Source organism: Chroicocephalus ridibundus, chromosome 9 (genome assembly GCF_963924245.1).
Source record: "Chroicocephalus ridibundus chromosome 9, bChrRid1.1, whole genome shotgun sequence".
Taxonomy (NCBI): domain Eukaryota; kingdom Metazoa; phylum Chordata; class Aves; order Charadriiformes; family Laridae; genus Chroicocephalus; species Chroicocephalus ridibundus.
Genome location: NC_086292.1, coordinates 26,930,344 through 26,949,205, shown reverse-complemented (window position 1 = coordinate 26,949,205; position 18,862 = coordinate 26,930,344). Strand labels below are relative to the sequence as shown.

Below are 18,862 nucleotides of genomic sequence, written 5' to 3'. Positions count from 1 at the left end.
AGCCCTGGTGGTGTTAATGCTGGCATCACTGTTTCAGTCAAGCTTCAGCATGAAGCGCCAGCCATAAAGCCTCTTTCTGTGTGGAAGAGAAGATGGGGGTGGAAGGGAATAAGGCATCTGAAATGATAAGGAGGTAGTGGCTATGCATGTTTCAGTTTCAAAAGTAGAAAATATTTTTCCTCCCCAACTCTTCTGCAGCTAACATCAGACTCTTGTTTGCAATGACTTATGCAGGCTGGACTGGAGCACAATGAATCCTCAAAAAGACTAATGCTGCTGGGATCTTGGGGCTATTCAGGTATCCAAGACCCCAGACAAGAGATGAATCACCTTCTAAAAATGCAGCAGTTAAGGAAAAAAAAGTCCAATTGCTGCTGATTATTTTAGGTCTCAGAAGAAACATACTGTGCTAAGGCTATGCTTATCTAAGGCATCCACGTGAATTCACTATCCTCTCCAAACATCGGATGCTGAATTAATTACTGCATGTACTGAAACATTATGTAGCTCACAAGGGATTTTTTCCTTTTGACCTCAAAGCACTTTATGGCAGGTGGCTGAGTCTCAGCATCTGCCAGCTGTGGAAACTGAGGCACGGAGAGGCAGTTATTTCTTGAGTGCCTCACACACATGCAGGTCCACAGAAGACAGAAGAAGAGAGACAGGAATCCTGACATCCACTCCAGCGCCTAAGGGCACTCAACTCAGCTCCCAACGTAGCACTTCAGCTCCACACAAAGGCAGTTCCTTATGCAAGGAACTACTGAACTCCAAAGCCCTTTCCAGTTTCCGAGAAACCATTATTTGGTGTCCCAACAAACATTTCTGCATTGAAATGAGGAAACCCAACAGAAGCTTAAGGACAGCAGGAGACCTGGGGAAAAATGAGGAGGACTTGGTGCATACTCTGAAATGGGAGAATTGAAAAACTCAGAAACTGGATATTTAAAATATATTCTCCCCTAGAAAGGATACTGTCAGGCACATTTGCCCAAAGAAGATGCTTTGAATCACAAATTACGCAGAATATGAAAAATTCAGTGTCCACATTCAGGGCATATAATGCCTTTTCCCTCATGTCAGACTGGTAGGAGCCATTTTGGCTTTTTACCCTCCTGTGTGGCGTGGAGCAAGCTATATAATACTCCTGCAAAGGAAGCGGGTGCTAGGGGATCTGGGCATTTTCACTTCACTCATATCTGGCTTTTGCCGAGACTTGGGATGTTGCTGGATCTCTCCCGCTCTTTCCAGGACACGCTGCGAATTTCTGACTTTTGATCTTTTGTAGAAAAGGCACATCTTTGTGGTGTGGTGGGGATTCTCAGGGGGTTCCCCCTTATCAAAGTTCTAATCCATGTCGCAGGGTCTCAGCGGTTGCAGCTCCAGCGGTTTGTTCCAATCAAGAAACCGTCTGGAGCATGTTGTAACTGCAGCCCCTTCTTTCCTCACCATTTCAAATCCCCATTACAATCAATGGGACTTCGCATAATACCTCTCCTTAAAAAATATACAAAACAGGAAAACACTGGTTGCAAAACACAGCAGCTTGCTGTAACTCTACTGTAATGTTCAGTGCTGCTTCTCCAATACATACATTGTTTTTCTGCCAGAGACATCCAGACAAATAGTGATGGGCACCATTAAAAAATGCTTAGATAAATCTTTTCCAGTATGGGCTGGGCTTGATCTGCTCTATTTAAGTCAATGGAACACAGCCATTGAGCCTTGGGGGAGCAAGTGCCAGCCCTAAATCATTTCTTTGATTAATTGTTCTCGGGAAGGAAGAATTCATTAAGCATTCTGCTCAGCAATTAGAAATAAATATATTTTTAGAATGAACAACCTGCCAGAAACAAGTTGTTTCAGAAATATATTCAGATTGATGCAGCCCATTTTCCATCAATACATAACACAGAGGCTCCAGCCTGCCAGTTTCCATCCTACCCAGAGGGACACTGCAGAAAAAGGTAGGACAGTCCTGTCACTGAGGAACTACTTGCGCTGTCTACACAACCAAAGTTCAGATTCTGCAAGCAACTCTCTAGAAAATAACACAGTTTCTCTGTATATTAGTTTTCCAGGCATAAAATGGGAATATATATCCTTGCTATTTCACAGAAATATTACAAAGCTATTTCTACAAACAGCTGGGACAGTGCAGATATGATAGTCATGAAAACCTAATAAATAATGAAAAAAACCCACCCTGTATTTGCACTTCAGCACCAGGGCTCAGACATGCTACAAAGTGAAGGTAAAATAACAATCTCTTTAAAGAATTTTGGACATATGACCAATATAATATCACAGACTTCAGGTATAACTGAAACATGCAAGTAGTTTTGTTGACGCAGTAAACAATTACCAAAAGGATAGTGGGGCAGGTACCTATTTCAAGGCAGTGATATTCAAGCACTTTCCCGCCTGTTTAAGGTGCAGATTCCCCTGACAATTGAGGTGTAAGCATATATTTTAAATCTACCTGATCCTGTTTTAAATTTTAAATGACCTTACTTCAAGGCGGGAATTCATCACAGAGCTCTTTCTATATTCTTTTTCCTCTTTTGGTGAGGACAGGGTCTATTCAGGCCTGAAGCCCAGAGAAGCACATGCAACTGCAAGATGAGCAACGGCACTTTGAGGATGCCACAGGCCTCCTCCCCAGTCTAGAAAGATGTACTTCTCGTCTTGACTCTGGAAGGAGAAACCCCAAAAGAACCTAAGCATACTCTGGGTACTGAAAGTTATAGCCACAGAAGACTCATCCAGACTTTTAAATTTTGTGTCTTAAAAGAAAAGACACGTCTTCTCCTTTGCTAGTGGTACCCAGAGGCAAGTCTGTTCCCTGCCCTGTTTTGGGTACCTAGGATGGCAGCAATGTCTCAATGAATTCCAGGTTTTCGAAGAAGCAACACCAGAACACACTCTCAAAGGCCCTCTTCTCTAAAACATGATATATACTTGTAGTTTTTTACTTCTGCACTTACAGGAGCCAATTTCAAGGCCACTGTAGCAGGCACTGACTTAACCTTTGATTTCAGCAGGAGCAGGGATATGATAGCATATTATATAAATTATCTGGAAACTTGTGCACATCAATAATGCTCGATTACATGATATCTATGTTTTTTCCTCTTTTTAGTTAATCTTGTCCTTCTGTTTAAGTAAGCTTAGTAGTAAGGCAAAAGCTAGGGTTTTCCTCTGCGTTCTTTCAAACTCATCCCACCAGAAATATACGTGATATGACTCAGCCCAACTGGCTGGCACTCAATAGATCACAGGAAGGATGAGAAAGAGAAGTATAAAGATGGTTCAGTGACGAGGGTACCTGGAAGAAAGCTCTGCATGTCAATCAAGCCAACGTCCTCAGAACTCCCCGGTTTCAGTGGGGAACAGTGGAAGGTCTTTCACTGGAATCCAGGAAAAGCAGATAGCAAATTAGCTCTGCTCTCAAGTATATCCAAAAACATTTTAGCTCAGTAGATATTGAGATTGTAAATTAGGGATCTCCTTTATGAAAGACATCATTGAATCAGGAATAGCTATTTTGTGGGCGAAGAGCTGAAAATTCAGTGCTCTAAAATATTTCCACTGTCGCAACAGAGAGCTAGTCTCACTAAATCTGGCTTTGAAGATCCATTCCACAAACATCAAAATGTGAATGTAATCTGGTATCTCTCACTGTGGTGCAATATTAGCAGGTCTCAGACAGTGCTAGACACAGTGCCTATGTGCCTCAGAGGTACGTATACAAGAGAGACAGGCCAGAAGTAGCTCTGAGGAATAAAACTGATTCCCAGTGTCACTAGCTGCAGTGCATTCTTACCAAGGAATTTGCCTTTGTACGTCTACTGATAAAAACTAATTTCAAAGAAATGATGATCTATCCTTCTGCATCCACAAGAACCCCAGTGTGTGGAGAAATAATTTTACCCATCACTGTAGCAAGGCGAATGCTGAGGTGAAATGTGGCGGTTGCGTAGTACACAGCAGAACAACATACAACCACTGCAGGGTACGAATAAAGCTGAAGCACACCATTTAAATTGCACTAAAACTACTCGCAGTGTTAGCTGTCTGCCTAGAAAAGCTAGTAGCTGGTTCTGTCAACAGCCACGGATTTTGAATGGTCAGGGTAGTTTATATTAATACAAAACTACATTATTTGTAATATCATCCCCGCTGCTTTCTGAGCTAACCAGGACCATACATTTTTTTTCCTTTGAAAAACAAGTTTTCAAAGAGCTTGTGAAGAATTCTCTCCCCTCTTCTTGTGATCAGCTGTTGGAAAGCTATGCTCCACTTTGAACCATTACAACCAGAAGTATGGCCAACCATCTGCCTTCTTCCCTAACTGGACTGCAGATCTTAGTGTCCTAGTTTGGGGCAGGCACAAGTTTTCATTTACCTGTCCTTATTTGAAAGAGGTGCTTTTTTTTCCTGAAGAAACCTCAGCCACAAGGATGTGTACAGAAAGCAGGGCCTAAAGCTTATTTGTGGGCCAAACTGAGGAAACGTGAATGACTAACGTCAAGGCATCTTGTTCAGCTCTTTCACAGCTTGTCTCTATACATCTTATCGAAGAAGACTGCAAAGAAATGCTGATGGCCTGCCATTACCAAGAACATGTGTGTGTGATGATTACACTAGAGGAAGTGTTTAAGAACAGCTCAGCCTTGTGAAAATAATACCCTCTAACAGCTGCCAAGTCCCAGAGGGGTTACATCTCCCAACTCCCCAAGTCATGCATGACTTCAATACATCAGTGTCTCCAACAGCTATGCTCATGGATAGGCATTGTCTTTCATCTCTAAGGACAAGCCAACACCTCTGTCATTTCCTATTCACCACGGGGTGCTCTGCCCTGCAAAGAGGGTTGTGCTGACTGGGGGACTGAGCTTTTGAGAAATTTCGCCGTGGATTTTTTTTTTCCCCTGCTTTTAAATTTCAGCTATGGGAAACAGAGGACTGGAAAGATATCTGAGGTGTTTTATGGTGGGAGATAATGGTGGTCTGGACGAGGGAATCACCATCCTGTGGTACCAGGGAGAGTGCTCTTTGTACAGATGTTTGACATGCTCAGCTCTGTTTTACACTTCTCACATCCACATCATTCATGAGGTACTGTATTATTAGATGCACCCCCAATGTTATGTATTAATTTCGAAAGCAGACTCATTCACACACACAATAACACATCCACCCACATGCAGTAATGGGTAGACAGACACAGAGCCATCCAGCAGCCAATTATTTGGGGTGGGAACAGCTTGCATTAGCTCATGATGAAGCTTAGCCTTAATTCTACTGAGCTAGAGAGGCTGGGAGCTGTGCGTTGCTCTCCTGACTGACTGCGGATCTCAGAGCAGGGCAGATGATGTCAAGGCAAATCTTTTTTTGTCTGCAGTGCAGGTTTTGCTGTGTGAATTTACTTGCAGATGAGGCTTCCAGATCCCCTGTTCAAAAGCAGGAGCCCTAGGCCACACCCACATCAGCCACCATTACCCTAAATTCTTGTTTGTACCGCAAAAGGAGCACACAACCAGCAGAACCGCCCTTGTTTGGAAGTCTATGCTTTGGCCCAACTTTCAATCAATGTATGTAGACAACAAGACGACAGAGGAATTCACCCTAGGATCAGGAGCAGATGAGAGAGGAGTGCCTGTGGTGCAGAGACACAGCAGGGGAACACAAGTCATAACGGGAGTACACCGAGAGAAGCTCTGAACGATGCAACCTTACATGAGGTTTTGCAAAACTGAGGACCAGAAACTCTCCAAATGCAGTCAGGGTTGAGCCCAATAGTCATTGCCAAATCTGGAGTTTGATTTAAGTACGTCTTCGACGCAGGCATTTGTTCCAATTCCCAACTGTGGAACAAGCCTAGTTGCTCTCTAACAATAGCACATACAGTTTATCACCTTATCCATGGCTGGCATGAGCTGAAGTACACTTGTGTTTGCACTAAAAGCTAAGAGTCACAACAGATTATCAGAAAGATTCAACAGTTGGTGAGCTTAGAGCATGTTTTCTAAAGGTGCCACGCCACAGAAAAGGAGAGACATCTTGCTAGTTCCTACGCCAGACCTTTTGTTCAGGAGCATTTGCTAAAGTCAAGAAGCTGCATATTCCCAAAGCAAAGGGTATCACGGCTTGGATGAGGAAAAGATGGAACATTTTCTTTTTAGAGCATCTCCAAACCCCATGCAGGAGCTGCATAGTTCTCATTTACGGACACAAAAGGTAAAATTCATGTCTCCATCCCTGTGCAGCCTTTTTTCCTATCTTTCTCTAGCCTAGTTCTAAATGTGCCATGCAATATAGCACCATATGTGGAAATGTACAGGTGTTGGTAACCAGTTTTCTTACTAAGACAAAGGAACAGGTTATTCAGAAATCACAGTACGTGGATCTACTCATTTTTGTGGTCCTAACAAAAGACGGAGAAGAAATGTAACCGAATCTTCAGCAGTAAAGGATAATCATGAAGAAATTCTCATAAGACCGCCTTGTAGATTTTAACCATATCCTTGTTGATATCTACTCTGTCATCTTCTGTTACATTAAAATAATTGAGAGTTCTACAGCATCTTCCATGGCCCCTGGCAATACTATCACCCCCTTTTCAAAGCTGGAGAAATGAAGCCACAGAGTATTCTGTTCAGGATGGCTCACAGGGCCAATACTAGGTGCCTGACCTGCGTTCCAGTTTGTCCTTCTATCCGTTATACGTTGCTTATGATTCAAAGTGTATCCTACACCTAAATGAGCTTAGGAGAATGATACAAATGGTTTGTGTAGGCATCAAGGAGGACAGACCATGATCTGTACTCTAGACTGGTCCTTTCTCCTGCACTCCCCACAATTCACAGAAAACCAGGGATGGAAAAAAATATTCCTCATGTTATTAATAGAAGTAGAACTTGTGCACACATTAGTGCTTTAAAGCAAAAGGGGAAAGATCACGTATCAAGAATTTGTGCTTAATGATAGTGGGTTTGCTATTGTTAAAAAAGCTGCATAGAGTCAATCATCGTTATCATTTCCGTTATCACTTTGACTGTTGGGAGAGCTAGTCCAAATCCTGACACTGCCAGCAAGCGTCACCTTTGCACTGCCTCACTATGCCTAACGCAACTTCTGCCTCTCTGCAGAGGCAAGATGTCACCGCGCTCACCCAGCCCACGCCCTTTCACTCTGCACCGTCCCTCCAGCCCAGTCACTAACGTGGCCAGAGGTGAGAGAACACACAGAGCAGCGCTGGATAACGAGGGGCCTCCACTTCCTCCCGTCCCCCGGAGATACCCACGTAGGCAGGCACACACACAACTCCTTTGCAGATGAGACATTGCACCGGGTAACAATGATGTTAGCGCGGTGATGAGTTAGCACCTTGCCCTGAAATCACGTGGGAAGCAATGGCTGGGAGGAAGGGACTTAATGTGGAGTCCCCGAGTCTTTGGAATGCAGCTGTTATCTCCAGCACAAGCTTCAGAGCGCTGATAACTTTGCAAGACATTTCTTTCCCACAGCCAGGCAAATCCAAATGCACTTCACTAGGTTTTCCATCCCCCAAACATGCAGGGGGTGGAACTGAGCATCAGACTGTAACAGTGCTCAACAGCTCCGACCAGGAAAACTGAATCCCATAAGAGTTACTCAGCATACAGTCTCACTGGAGCTGTGTACAGGGATGAGGAGCTACTCAGTGTACAGCTACTGATTTCCTGGCAGTCACAAGAACCCTGAGCACAGCTGTGAAAATTAAAAAAAAAAAAAAAAAAAGGAGTTATAGCTTCTACACGCGAGTCAGCTGGCAACCTGCAGCACCTCTCCTGCCTCTAAGCTCTTTAACAATAGATGCATAAACGCAGACAACCTCTCCATCCAAAGAGGCAGAGATTTAAATCCTTAATTAGCACATTTGGACGAGTCACCACAAATGAGATTAGCTTTTCTGTATCGCTGGGGAAGCAATTGTGCCCCTATAATGACCAAGTGGCAGGCCCTCAAGCTGACCTTGGAATTCCCCTTTGGATGCTCATCTGCTTTGCTCTCACCAGCACCGTCTTCCCCTGCTGCAGGCAGCGTCTCTTCAGGAGTTAACAGACTGGTTTTACTACAGTCTGGTGCAATACTAGACACAGGGTGACCATATTTGATGTCAGCCACTGTGAATATACTGCATGGAATGAATGATTTCAATTTGTAAAGGGACTTCCCAGGTAGCAAACCATTCAAAGCGGAAAAGGGGCAGAAAAAGGTCTCTACAATAGCACCTTGTTAGCCCAGCACACATCTGCTCTCTCTTCTCTGTTTCTGGAGTCCTAACTGCTTTGTCTGCTGACAAACCCCTGGGTTTAGTGCTGTCAGCACTGCAGATCTGTAGAGCTGCACAGAGCCAAGCTGCATTCTCATCTGCCTTCTGCTCCACCAAAAAAATTTGCCCACTTAAGCGAGGATACCTGAGCAGTTCTTATTGTGTGTCATATATAAGGCAGCTTTGATTTGGAGACCCCAGGATGAACTTGCAGTGCCACTTGGTCAAGAAACCTTGTCCTGACTTGTACGCTGAAAAGCAACTGTTTTACAACCGTCTCACTAAGAAATGCTCAGATAATGTGAGAATGAGCACTGTGCTCAGTGCTCACAGTGTGAGCACTGTGAGCAGAAGTGCTAGAGGAAGAGGTTATCTAAACATTTCAGAACAGAACTTAAATCGGCCCTATTCACCATAATAACTCTGACTCTTCTGCAACACAGAGCAAGTAAATCTCATGAAATTATAGGTCACTGGACTCCAAAAAGGTAACGATGTCACCAGCCAGGTGCTGCTTGATTTGAAAGATGGTTGTGGATACTACACCTGTATCACCAGTGACAGGAACGCATGTGGTACACTGAGAACCAATAAAAGAGGAGAAGAGGACATCGATCACTCCACACGGAAATTAGCCCATGCTGTGTTACAAACCAGGGGTGGGACAGAGGAGTATTTGTCAGAGTTGGTGATTTTCTTAATCCTTCCTCTTGGCCCTGAGTTCTGGAAGTAGTCTCACTCCTCCGCACACAGGACCTTCTTCAGCCATAGGCCACATGGCATAAATACTTAGGAGTGAAACGTTATGCTCTCACTAGCCACTTCCCTGTGGGCTGGCCTTTCCCTTACACTCATCAGTGAAAATGGATTTTTTTTGAAGTTCTCAAAGTCAGAAAAGGAGTTGGCACCTTTCTTTTTGAGTGACATTCATCTGTAGGTAAATTGATTTAATAGCTTGTTAGAGTGCCAATTAGAACCAACAATAACTCAATTGACCTATAACTGCCTTGGCACCAACACAGCTTTCAAAAATAAGAGAAAGGAAGAAATCTATGCTCTGGCAGAGATGAGAGCTCAGATAGTTGGTTTCAAGAGCAAACTGAGGGATTCATGGGCTCGCTAATGAGATGCTCATAACACATCAGAAACAAAGACAAATTTCAATGATTTCAAGCTAAAATGACACTATGTTATCTCCAGACAAAGATCACTCTTTTATCTGTATAATAAATGGGTTTCAGTGCAGCAGCAGTGACTCTACAGTAGGAAAAACTGAGTGCAAAGAGAGCACTAGCACGGTTACCTAACCAGAGTAATAGTGAATTGAAAACTCAAGTTTACCTGTTTATGATAGTACAGAAAAATCCTACACTGATTCAGTGTGTGCCTACCGATAAACACCTTTAGAACACACATTTTTCCCTCAAATAAAATCTATTTCACACTAAGGTAGTGGAGATATTGCTTCTATACAAATTCATAATTTTAAATGCTTAGCTCCAAGGATTGAGATATTTCATGTTTAAAAAATAAAAAATGGGTAGAGTTTGTCTAAACATTGCTGGGCTGGGAGTGTCCAAGGATGAAAAGAGGGATAATGTGGAAGAGGTTTAAATTACTAGGCAAAATGATCCATTCTTAAATCAGGAAGGAAAGCAGGGACTGAGAAAACTGAGGTTGTTTGAAGAGTCAAAAGGACAATAGCAACTAAGAATAGAGAGAAGGAGAGGAAACTATTCTGGGGACACCCACCCAGAAAAAAACCTGAAGGCTAAGATTGGAGACTGACAAGGGAGGGAACTGGACCGAGTTAAGTGCCAAGCGCAACATACTGCAATAGAGCATGGACTGGGAGGGGAGATGAGGCATTACTAAAAACTAAGGTGAGGTGAAAAACAGTGTTAACCTGGGTGTTGGGACCTAGGACTGGCTGGAGAAGAAACCTGCCATGAGAAGCCCAGAAAATGGAGATAGGACTGCTGGGATAAGAAACAGAAACTTGAAGTGAGCGATGGGGAAAACAGCAGGTTGGAGAGAGTGGGGCAGAAGGCATCATGCTTAGGTACTAGGGAGAAAAGAAGCTGAGAGTTTGTGATAAGCAGAGTACATTTCCCTTCCAAGCCTGGAGAGTAACCCAAGAATGTGGTACATCATTGTTCTTTTGCTGTAACTACCTGCTACGGCCATTGCTTAATTCAGAGCAGAGGGCAGTGCAGCATATCCTCAAAAAGATCCATATCTGCTAATGAACCCAGAGATACTATCATGATGAGGATGGGGATTGATTTGTTTTTCAAAACCTTAACAACTGTACAAAACCACTATATTAAAAATTAGACTGCAAAGTCAAAAGCTCGGGTTATGAAATAGCAGGATGCAGGTTAGCCGTACATATATTTTATGTTACAGTCATTACATTATTCAAAACAGTTCTTCTCATAGAATTCATGCTTCATTCAAGATGAGAGGAAGGGCTTGAGGCAGATGTATGCAGGAAAGAGATTTTCTATAGGAGCTCATTTCTTGCACAATCTGGAAGGTTTGCAATACAAGAGATAAGGAACTGCAGAATGAGATGTGATGGCTAGGGCAGATGAGAGTCCCTCTCTGCCGAAAAGTTCCTGCAGAGGTGTTAGGCAAATCACTCAATCCAAAACTGTAATTAGAGTAATATTCTTAGGTGATGACTGAAGAGAACACTATGTCATAGTTTACAGCTATGATTTTTTTTTTTCTGTAACAACAGATAAACTAACAAACATCAGAGGCTTGGGAAGAGGGTGTGTGGGATCGGCATGCCTATTTCTCAGTCTGGCTGCTCACCAAGTAAGTCTAAGAAATGGTCCAAATCAGAATGTCCCAATCCTCTTAAAGCATCCATTGCTCTTAAAACAGGTAGTCATTACCTCCGTGCCCTTTTCTTGTGGTTCACAGTGATGTCTGATTCTTTACTAAGCACACACAGAAGCAGAGCTCTGAACATAAGGTGTGCTGTGTAATGCTACGTACTCTGCAAAACAGGTCCTCAAATTGACTACACCAACTTAATGAATGTTTTTGACCTTAATCTCTCTGAGCCTCTGCCACATCGCTATAAACCGGTGATGATAGTACCAGTTTCCTAGCCAAGGTGTCAGGAAGCAAAATGAACATCTATTGCTACTATAGTTGAATATTTTATAAGTGCCAAAGAAAAAAAAGGCCATGAGGAAATTCACCTGTTTTTCCAGAATAGGATCTGAATAAGATACAATAAATACGGTATACTATCTTATAAGAAGAGATAAAGAAAATATTAAACAGTTTTTCACAAGGAAACCATCCCTATGTGCACTGAATGAGGCATGGGCTTCTGTGGAAGAGATAACGGGTTCATCTGTTGGCAGATTCATACAAAGGGCCTGAATTAAATTTATGCAGAAAATCTTAATCATAGCACTTCCTTAAAACTCAATGATTGCTTTAGTATTTATTTATACTCTTCCATCTCATTTTCTACACCAGAACATACATGAAAATACCATAATATTATATGATAATAGTCTTAAAACATATTATGGTGATACACTGAGGTGCTTCTTTTACTGAGGCCTTCCTGTTTTCAAATGCTGCCTTTTGTAGCACCTCAGCATGCCTCAAACAAAAAACTATATCCCCACATTGATTGTTTAGTGAGGGATTTTTATGCTCTGCCTCATTACATGTGAACTAGGACATGAAGCATGTGATGACTTGCCCATGGACATGGGAAGTATGGCTGCACTAGCTTGGTCCCCTCAGTTCATGGTCACAAAACCATGTTTCTTCTCCTGCAGCCTGGTTCACACCCCACTGAAGACAACAGAAAGCCAATCCATGCTGTTCAGCGGGATTTGGATTATCCCTTATATTATTCCTGTTTGGATCCCCTCGTTCTGCTCCAGCAAAACTGCCCTGAGAACTGACAGGAACGTTATCTGCAGTAAAGACTGCTCCAGCAAAACTGCCCTGGGAACTGACAGGAACGTTATCTGCAGTAAAGACAGCAAGATCTGACATCAGGAAAGCATCTCCTGTTCCTCAGCTGGCAGTGTCCCCACAATATTTTGAGGCAACTGCCATCCACATGAACAAGAAAAGCAGTTAGCCAAGTCTATGAGCTGCCGACCAATACACTGCCTGATTTGCGCTTTGTGTTTGTTTCTAATGACAGGCACAGGTTCTGCTACTAATAAAACTGTTTCCCCGACTATTCGCTCTAAGCAGAGATTTCACTGAACCAGAATTTCAATTTGCTGTACATAAGGCTCACACAATGGGTAGTTTTCATTTTACTTTGGTATGAGCAGTGGGCAAGTCACAAGATGAGAGTTAGCCATTGTGGGCAGCTTCTGAATGTGGATCGGCATGAAGCAAGGCCAGCAAAGAAGCAGCATTCTGGGCAGCAGATAAAGAAAAGGGCATTATTGTCTGAGAGCAGGGAGAGCAACATCCACCTAAGTGACCTGCCAAAGTCAGTGAGCAGTGCTGTATGCCTCACAAATTGTTTACCCTTCTAACAAAATAGCAAAAAGCTTACGAAAGAAAACACAGTCTGCACAGACAGCACTCCGTTAGGCACTCTGGAAATCAGTTCTACTTAGGAGAGTGGAAAAGGTAAACATGCATCCTTCTCATTTTTGCTCAATCCCACCAGTGCTATTGGGTTCAGTACTGTAATTAGTAAATCCCCCTGATTCCCCCTGAGAAGGTGGTCGGAATGACACTGCTCAGAGGTCTGGAGCAGCATGAAGGGGAGTAAATGATTTTGTTCTTCAGGAATTCCCCTACCTTGTACATCACACCTGAGCATCTACTTCTTTTGGTGCCAGAGTAATCTCCCCAGGTTCCCAAGCAGAGAGGGACTCTGGCAGAGGAAACAAATGAAAAAGAGGATCTGTTTGCAGACAAATATTACAAGGGAGAACAGTGAAAAGAAAAATTCTAAAATCTGAAAATGGGACTGCTACTGAATGGAATATTTTCCATTGTTTTCAAAGCGGCAGCAGCTTCTCTTCTCTGTGAAGAAGTTAATAGATTACTGGGCAGTGAATAATATGCAGTTCTATTTACATCCACTGTTTGGACTATTTTGGTCCTTCAGATAGTGTATCTGTTCTCAGGCCTTTCTAAAAGCAGCATGCTACACTTTTTTGCAAGCAATTCTGGATAGCAGCTACAACCAATATGCTTCAGTCAGCTACAAACTAGATAGATCATTGTTTGTCTGAAATTTTTTTATTAAACCAATTGTACTGGATCAATGCTTCCTCTAAGCAAGAAAATGCAATTCTATCTACCCAGTGAAAAAGCTTTCAAAGTCACAGATAAATCTTGATCTAGGAAATACAGTTTGGCTCTGCACCGATGTGCGATCAACCACAGATGCAAATAAACTCAAGCCGCTAGCACATACATCTGCACCTCAGAATAGGAACCAGTATTCTTATTTTCATTAGAAATTGCTAAGACACCTTTAAAGTGCTTCTAGAACTAGTCCACTGTATTAGTCGTGAGTACTCAGGAGCACTGATTTTGGTTTTTATAAAGGTCATTTGGTGTCTTTTCCCCTCACAATGGACTAAAAGCAGAAACCAACAGAGCCTTAATCTATATTAATTTGTTTTACTCTCGGAGGGTCATAGATTTGCCACTGGAATTAGCCATATTAGATGCCAAAATGATAATTTAATGAGACTATGATGAAAGCCTCTGTTCTATTCTAAAACAGGAACTCCTCTCACGTTGTGCGAAGGAGAAGTAACTCCATGAAGTCAGAGGAATTACACCAATGTCATTTCGCAGCAGAATCAAGCTCCAGTAAAGAGAAGCATTCTCTTCAAAACTTCCCATCTCAAGCTGTACTGAGACAGGAGTCATGAGGTCTGGAGCTCTACCAAAATGCCTGGAGATGCAACTCACTCTCAGAGGAGAAACTGGTTTCTCCAAAAAGACAGAAAAGAAATCTGGGTCTTAATATTTATTAACTTGAAACTTTTACACCAAATGCTGCTGCACAGCTTTGGTGACAGCAAAAAGCAGGATAATGGAGACTCATGCCTCTTACAAGATCCTAACAGTCCAGAATCCGCACCCATCTGTAACAAGGAGCAATCACGCATTGCACTGCGTAATTTCCAAAGCAGAAAATAAGAGTCCTTTCGGTCAAGGATAGAGCTTTTGCAAATATTTTGATAATATCTGCTCTTTGGTGCATTATGCTGCATTTCAGAGGTCAAAAAATGTTATTCATATTCATGTGAGTTGTTTCCAAGACAGATGCTTTAGTGGCGTTCAGAGAAGGAGGGAATACAAAACCCGAACAGAATCCGGGAAAGCTCCTACTCTTCTCCTTCAAGGCAGCCATTGTTCATAGGTCATTTTTCATGGAAGCCCACGCATTTTCTCTACGTGGGAGTCATATTCAGACAAATATGCTGCAAGTGACCTAGAAAGAGAGGTGAACAAAGTTCCCCAGAAAACGTACATACCACTATACAGTAGTGCATCCAGCTCCACTGGCCTCTTCAGATGTCTCTGGACAGTCAATACCACTGCCCCATCTGATGTTGATTAGGGAAAAAGCACCTATTTGTGTGCTAGGCTTCTAGCATCAATTTAGAAGAAACACAAAGCAGCAAGATATCAGCCTACCTGGCATCTGACCCCAAGCAGAGAGTGCCTTGCACCAGGGCACAGATATCCAACTCACTGTGCTTTCTCTGCACAAATGCAAAGCTATGTCAGGGGAGTATTTTATTAATAATACTAACGAGTCATACATGCATTCATATATATCTACATACATATGAACGTCTGAGTGTTAGCAGACTCGGTGTGATCATCAGGCTTGGGAGAGTCTAGCTTGCCTGCATGTTTCCTTCCTTTGTGTAAGGCTAGGAGTGGCCCTATAGCCAAGTACCTCAGAAATAAAAACTTACCTCATCATTTACTGTGCCTTTTTAAGGAATAAGCAGTGGTTTGCTAGGAGTCTTAAAAAAATAAACTCTTCAGACCATCTCACCTTGGGCAAGGTGGTTACCTCGGCTATTGCTACAATCCTCTTACTGAAGTTTGCTAGTCTGGTTCTATGCTAGTCATATGTAGTCATAAAGTCATCTGGTTCTATGTAGTCATAAAGATGGAAGGGAATAAATCCACTATACAGATACATAAAAGATATGCGAACTGAACGCTACTTTTGCATAAAACCAAACACAATCCAGATACTAAATCCAAAATTCCTTGAGGCTGCAACACACAGAGAACCCCTTGCTAGAATAACCCCAGAAAGCACAGTAGTTTGATTTTAACTCCAGACTTGGGGCAAATAATACAAAGATCTACAGCCATGAGTATGAAATTGGTTTTGTTCTTTTTAAAGCTAATCACTCTCACATTTCACTGTGTTTGTGAGGTTTACTTGATCAGTCACAACTGGGAGGCAATGTTATACTCTCTTCAATCTGGGTTTGAATAAGATTGTACTTGCAAGGACTACGTATCACGATGTAGCTACTGGAAACCCTCATATGCTCGGTCAGCTGTGCACTTGGGACACTTGAATGCCCTGAATTTAAACAACAGTGCAGCCTTCCAATTCACATAGCCTTCTAATAACATTTGTTAATCCAAGCAAATATCAAGGAATCTGTTCAGTGCCAGTGCTGAATCTTCTAAGTGTGTGGACTGCTTGCTAAATCTCTAAAAGGTAGTGTCAAGAGGTTTCTGTCGTTTCTGTCTTTGGGCACCCAAATCCACCCTGGCACTCCTTCCTGCAATTATCTTGCTAACTGTATTTTAGGGAATAATGCAGGGTTTCTTGAAGAGTCCAAGAATTCAATAAAAATCATGTACTTTGATAGATATGTGTTTGAATAATGTTCTTCTACTGCATGCTTTTAAACATGAGACGTAAGCCAGTTGTAATTAAAGTTGAAGCAATAAACCTTAGCCATTGATTGCACTAAGTAATTAATTATTGATTGCAGTACTTTGCATACATATTGCAGAGGACAATTCACCTGTGCAGTAGACAATATTTTACTCAGAAATATCCAAACACAACCCCTCTGCTACACAGAACTACAGAAAAATTGGCTCTAGGGTTTACGAGTTAATTTCCGTATTAACCTTCATGGAAATGTTGCTGTCTGAGTGAAAGCAAGCCATTACTTTCATAAAGACAATATTAACTATTCCCTATCCAAATTAATTTTGCAAATCAGGCTTTACAGATGCAAAAGGGAAAATCTTTCCTTGTAAGACTCTGAAGGTGTTAAGTTCCTTCTTAATGAATGCTGCTATCCCCTGCACATACCAATTCCTGACAAGCGATGCTGCAGTAAGAAGCCCTATAGTACAGAACAGCAACAGTAGCAACATCCTTCCCGAACTCTTGGGGAAGGAGAAGGGAGAGGATCTGAGGCACAAAAATGGGAACTGAAACATTAACCAGGCAGACCATATGTTCTCAACTGGAGATGTAGGACTAGCAGTAGACACCACGCTTTTAATCTAGAGTTGTGCATCAGGTGGGATCATTTTTCCCCATTTACACTGAACTTATGGAGAGGCTTTCCCTTATAAAAAGCCAAAACGAAAGACATTTGTTGGTTTAAAAACACAATTTAAAATGCATAATAGTGTGGGGACGCTAAAATTAAGCTCAAATATAAATGAAACCTGCAGATCGTTTGACTTTAGATCTTGGATGTGTCCTCCAGCTCCTCTGACTAGGAAATTAACAAGGAAAGTTATGCCTGGGTGTGTGCTCTGTGCGCAAAGGTCTGAGCTGGGCACGGTGGGGAAGGGACAGAGGACAGGCCAGTTAGTTTTGAATGGGCCAGGAGGGGGGGATTGTACCTGAAGTCGCTGTAGGGATGGATGATCCAGAACCCGGCAGACTTAACCCTTTCCTGCTCCCTCTCCACGGCCTTCTGGCTGCCAAACATCCTCAAGGAGAATTTGTTGACCCCCGGCTGCAGCATGGCCCCGAACTGCCTCTGCATGAAGCCAGCTTGGCCCAGCCTCTGCTCCTCATCTGGGGTGATCTGGTCGCACCCTCCACCTCCTTCCACTTTGATGGAGGTAGAGGAGCAAGCCCGAGCGGGCTGCTGCTGGGGCTCCGGGGGGGACGCTGGTGGTGGGGGCGCAGGCAGTCCCTGCTCCAGCTCCCCACTGCCAGGGGGGCTCTTGTCCTCACAGGGGGAGGCCGGCTCCCCTTCCCCGCCGATCAGCCTCTTCTCCTCAGCCGCATCGTGGAGGTGCCTGCTGGTCAGCGAGGACAGGCTCCCTTTGAAGCGGCGGCAGTCCCCGTTGGTGCTGGTCTTGGCGCCTTTGCTGCCTGCCTCTGTCTCCAGGAGGCCGGGGTCCCCCCCTCTGCCGGGGTCTCCCCCAAGTGCCCGGGTGCTCCCAGCAGAGGGCGAAGGCAGTGGCTTCAGCCTGATGCTTTTCCTCCGGGTGTCCTTGTCGCTGTCATCCTCCTCGTCCATGATCGACGCCTTGGGTCCTATCTGCTGGGGCAGGCTGTAGAGCCTCTTGCGCATGGAGGGGGGCAGCTTGTCCATGGCCGATGCTGCTGCTGCTGCTGCTGCTCAGTTAGAGGCAGAGACCCCCCGCTCTGCCCAAGGAGGAGAACCGTCACTGCCCCCAGGCCCCTGCCCCTGCTCAAGGGGCTGAAAGGACCAGAGACTGGCGTGTCATCTCCTTACCAGACTGTGGCATCCACAGGCTCTGCATCAAAACACAGGCTCTGCATCCAGAAGGGAAGGAAAAAAAAAAACAGGGAAGGCAAAAAAGCCCCCTCCCCCCCGACTCCTCCGTTGTCCCGATTTGGCTACTTGCTGCTTGTCTCCCCTTGGTGAGTGTTACTGCAATCCCTGTCTGCCCAGATCCAGAGCACTGGGCAAGAAGTCTAGAGGAGAGCCACACACTTCTGGCTGGAAGGCGAGGGAGGGCGGCAGCAGCAGCAGCAGCCGCCTTGCCATGTTGGCTTCGAGATGCAAATGTGCCGTGTCTCCCGGCGGGCAGACATCATCCGGAAAGCGAAGCTCAAGCCCGGGTGCCTCAAACTCCTCAACCTACCGGCCAATAACACAATGAACTGCAACCTGCAGCAGCCACTGCTTGCTTACATCACTGTCATCACTTATTCCTCATGCAGCCCCTGCTCCTGGGAATATTCATGAAGCGATCCCATTCTACTGGGTTGCCATAGGAGCGACTACTGCACACAGGCTCTGCCTACCTGAGCCAGCACCCGGGTTTCTTAAAAGGGCAACGCCTGGCTGCCAAGGGGGTGTGTGTGGCCGAACGGGCGCCGCAACGCTGCTGCCGCCGCCGCCGCCGGGCTGCAAGGACCGCGTCGCCCCGCCGCTGCGGAGCTCCCGCCGGGCAGCCAAAGTCACCCGCCGCCCGGCTACACCCGCCACCGCCAGCCGTACCGCCATCCTCCCTCTAACGGCACCCAATTGCGCGGATTTAAAAACAGCAGCATCATAAACATAAAAAAAAAATAAATAA

At 44.1% G+C, this 18,862-nt stretch overlaps 1 protein-coding gene across 1 annotated transcript in view; it reads right to left on the bottom strand.

The window, feature by feature from the left end:
• HCN4 (hyperpolarization activated cyclic nucleotide gated potassium channel 4) overlaps positions 1-18,648 on the bottom strand; it is a 106,153-nt gene extending 87,505 nt beyond the window's left edge. The window contains exon 1 of the mRNA XM_063347193.1: positions 17,204-18,648. Within this exon, the coding sequence (XP_063203263.1) occupies positions 17,204-17,907 (704 nt within the window). The 5' untranslated portion in view covers positions 17,908-18,648. The remainder of the gene's footprint in view (positions 1-17,203) is intronic.
• Positions 18,649-18,862: the final 214 nt, after the last annotated feature.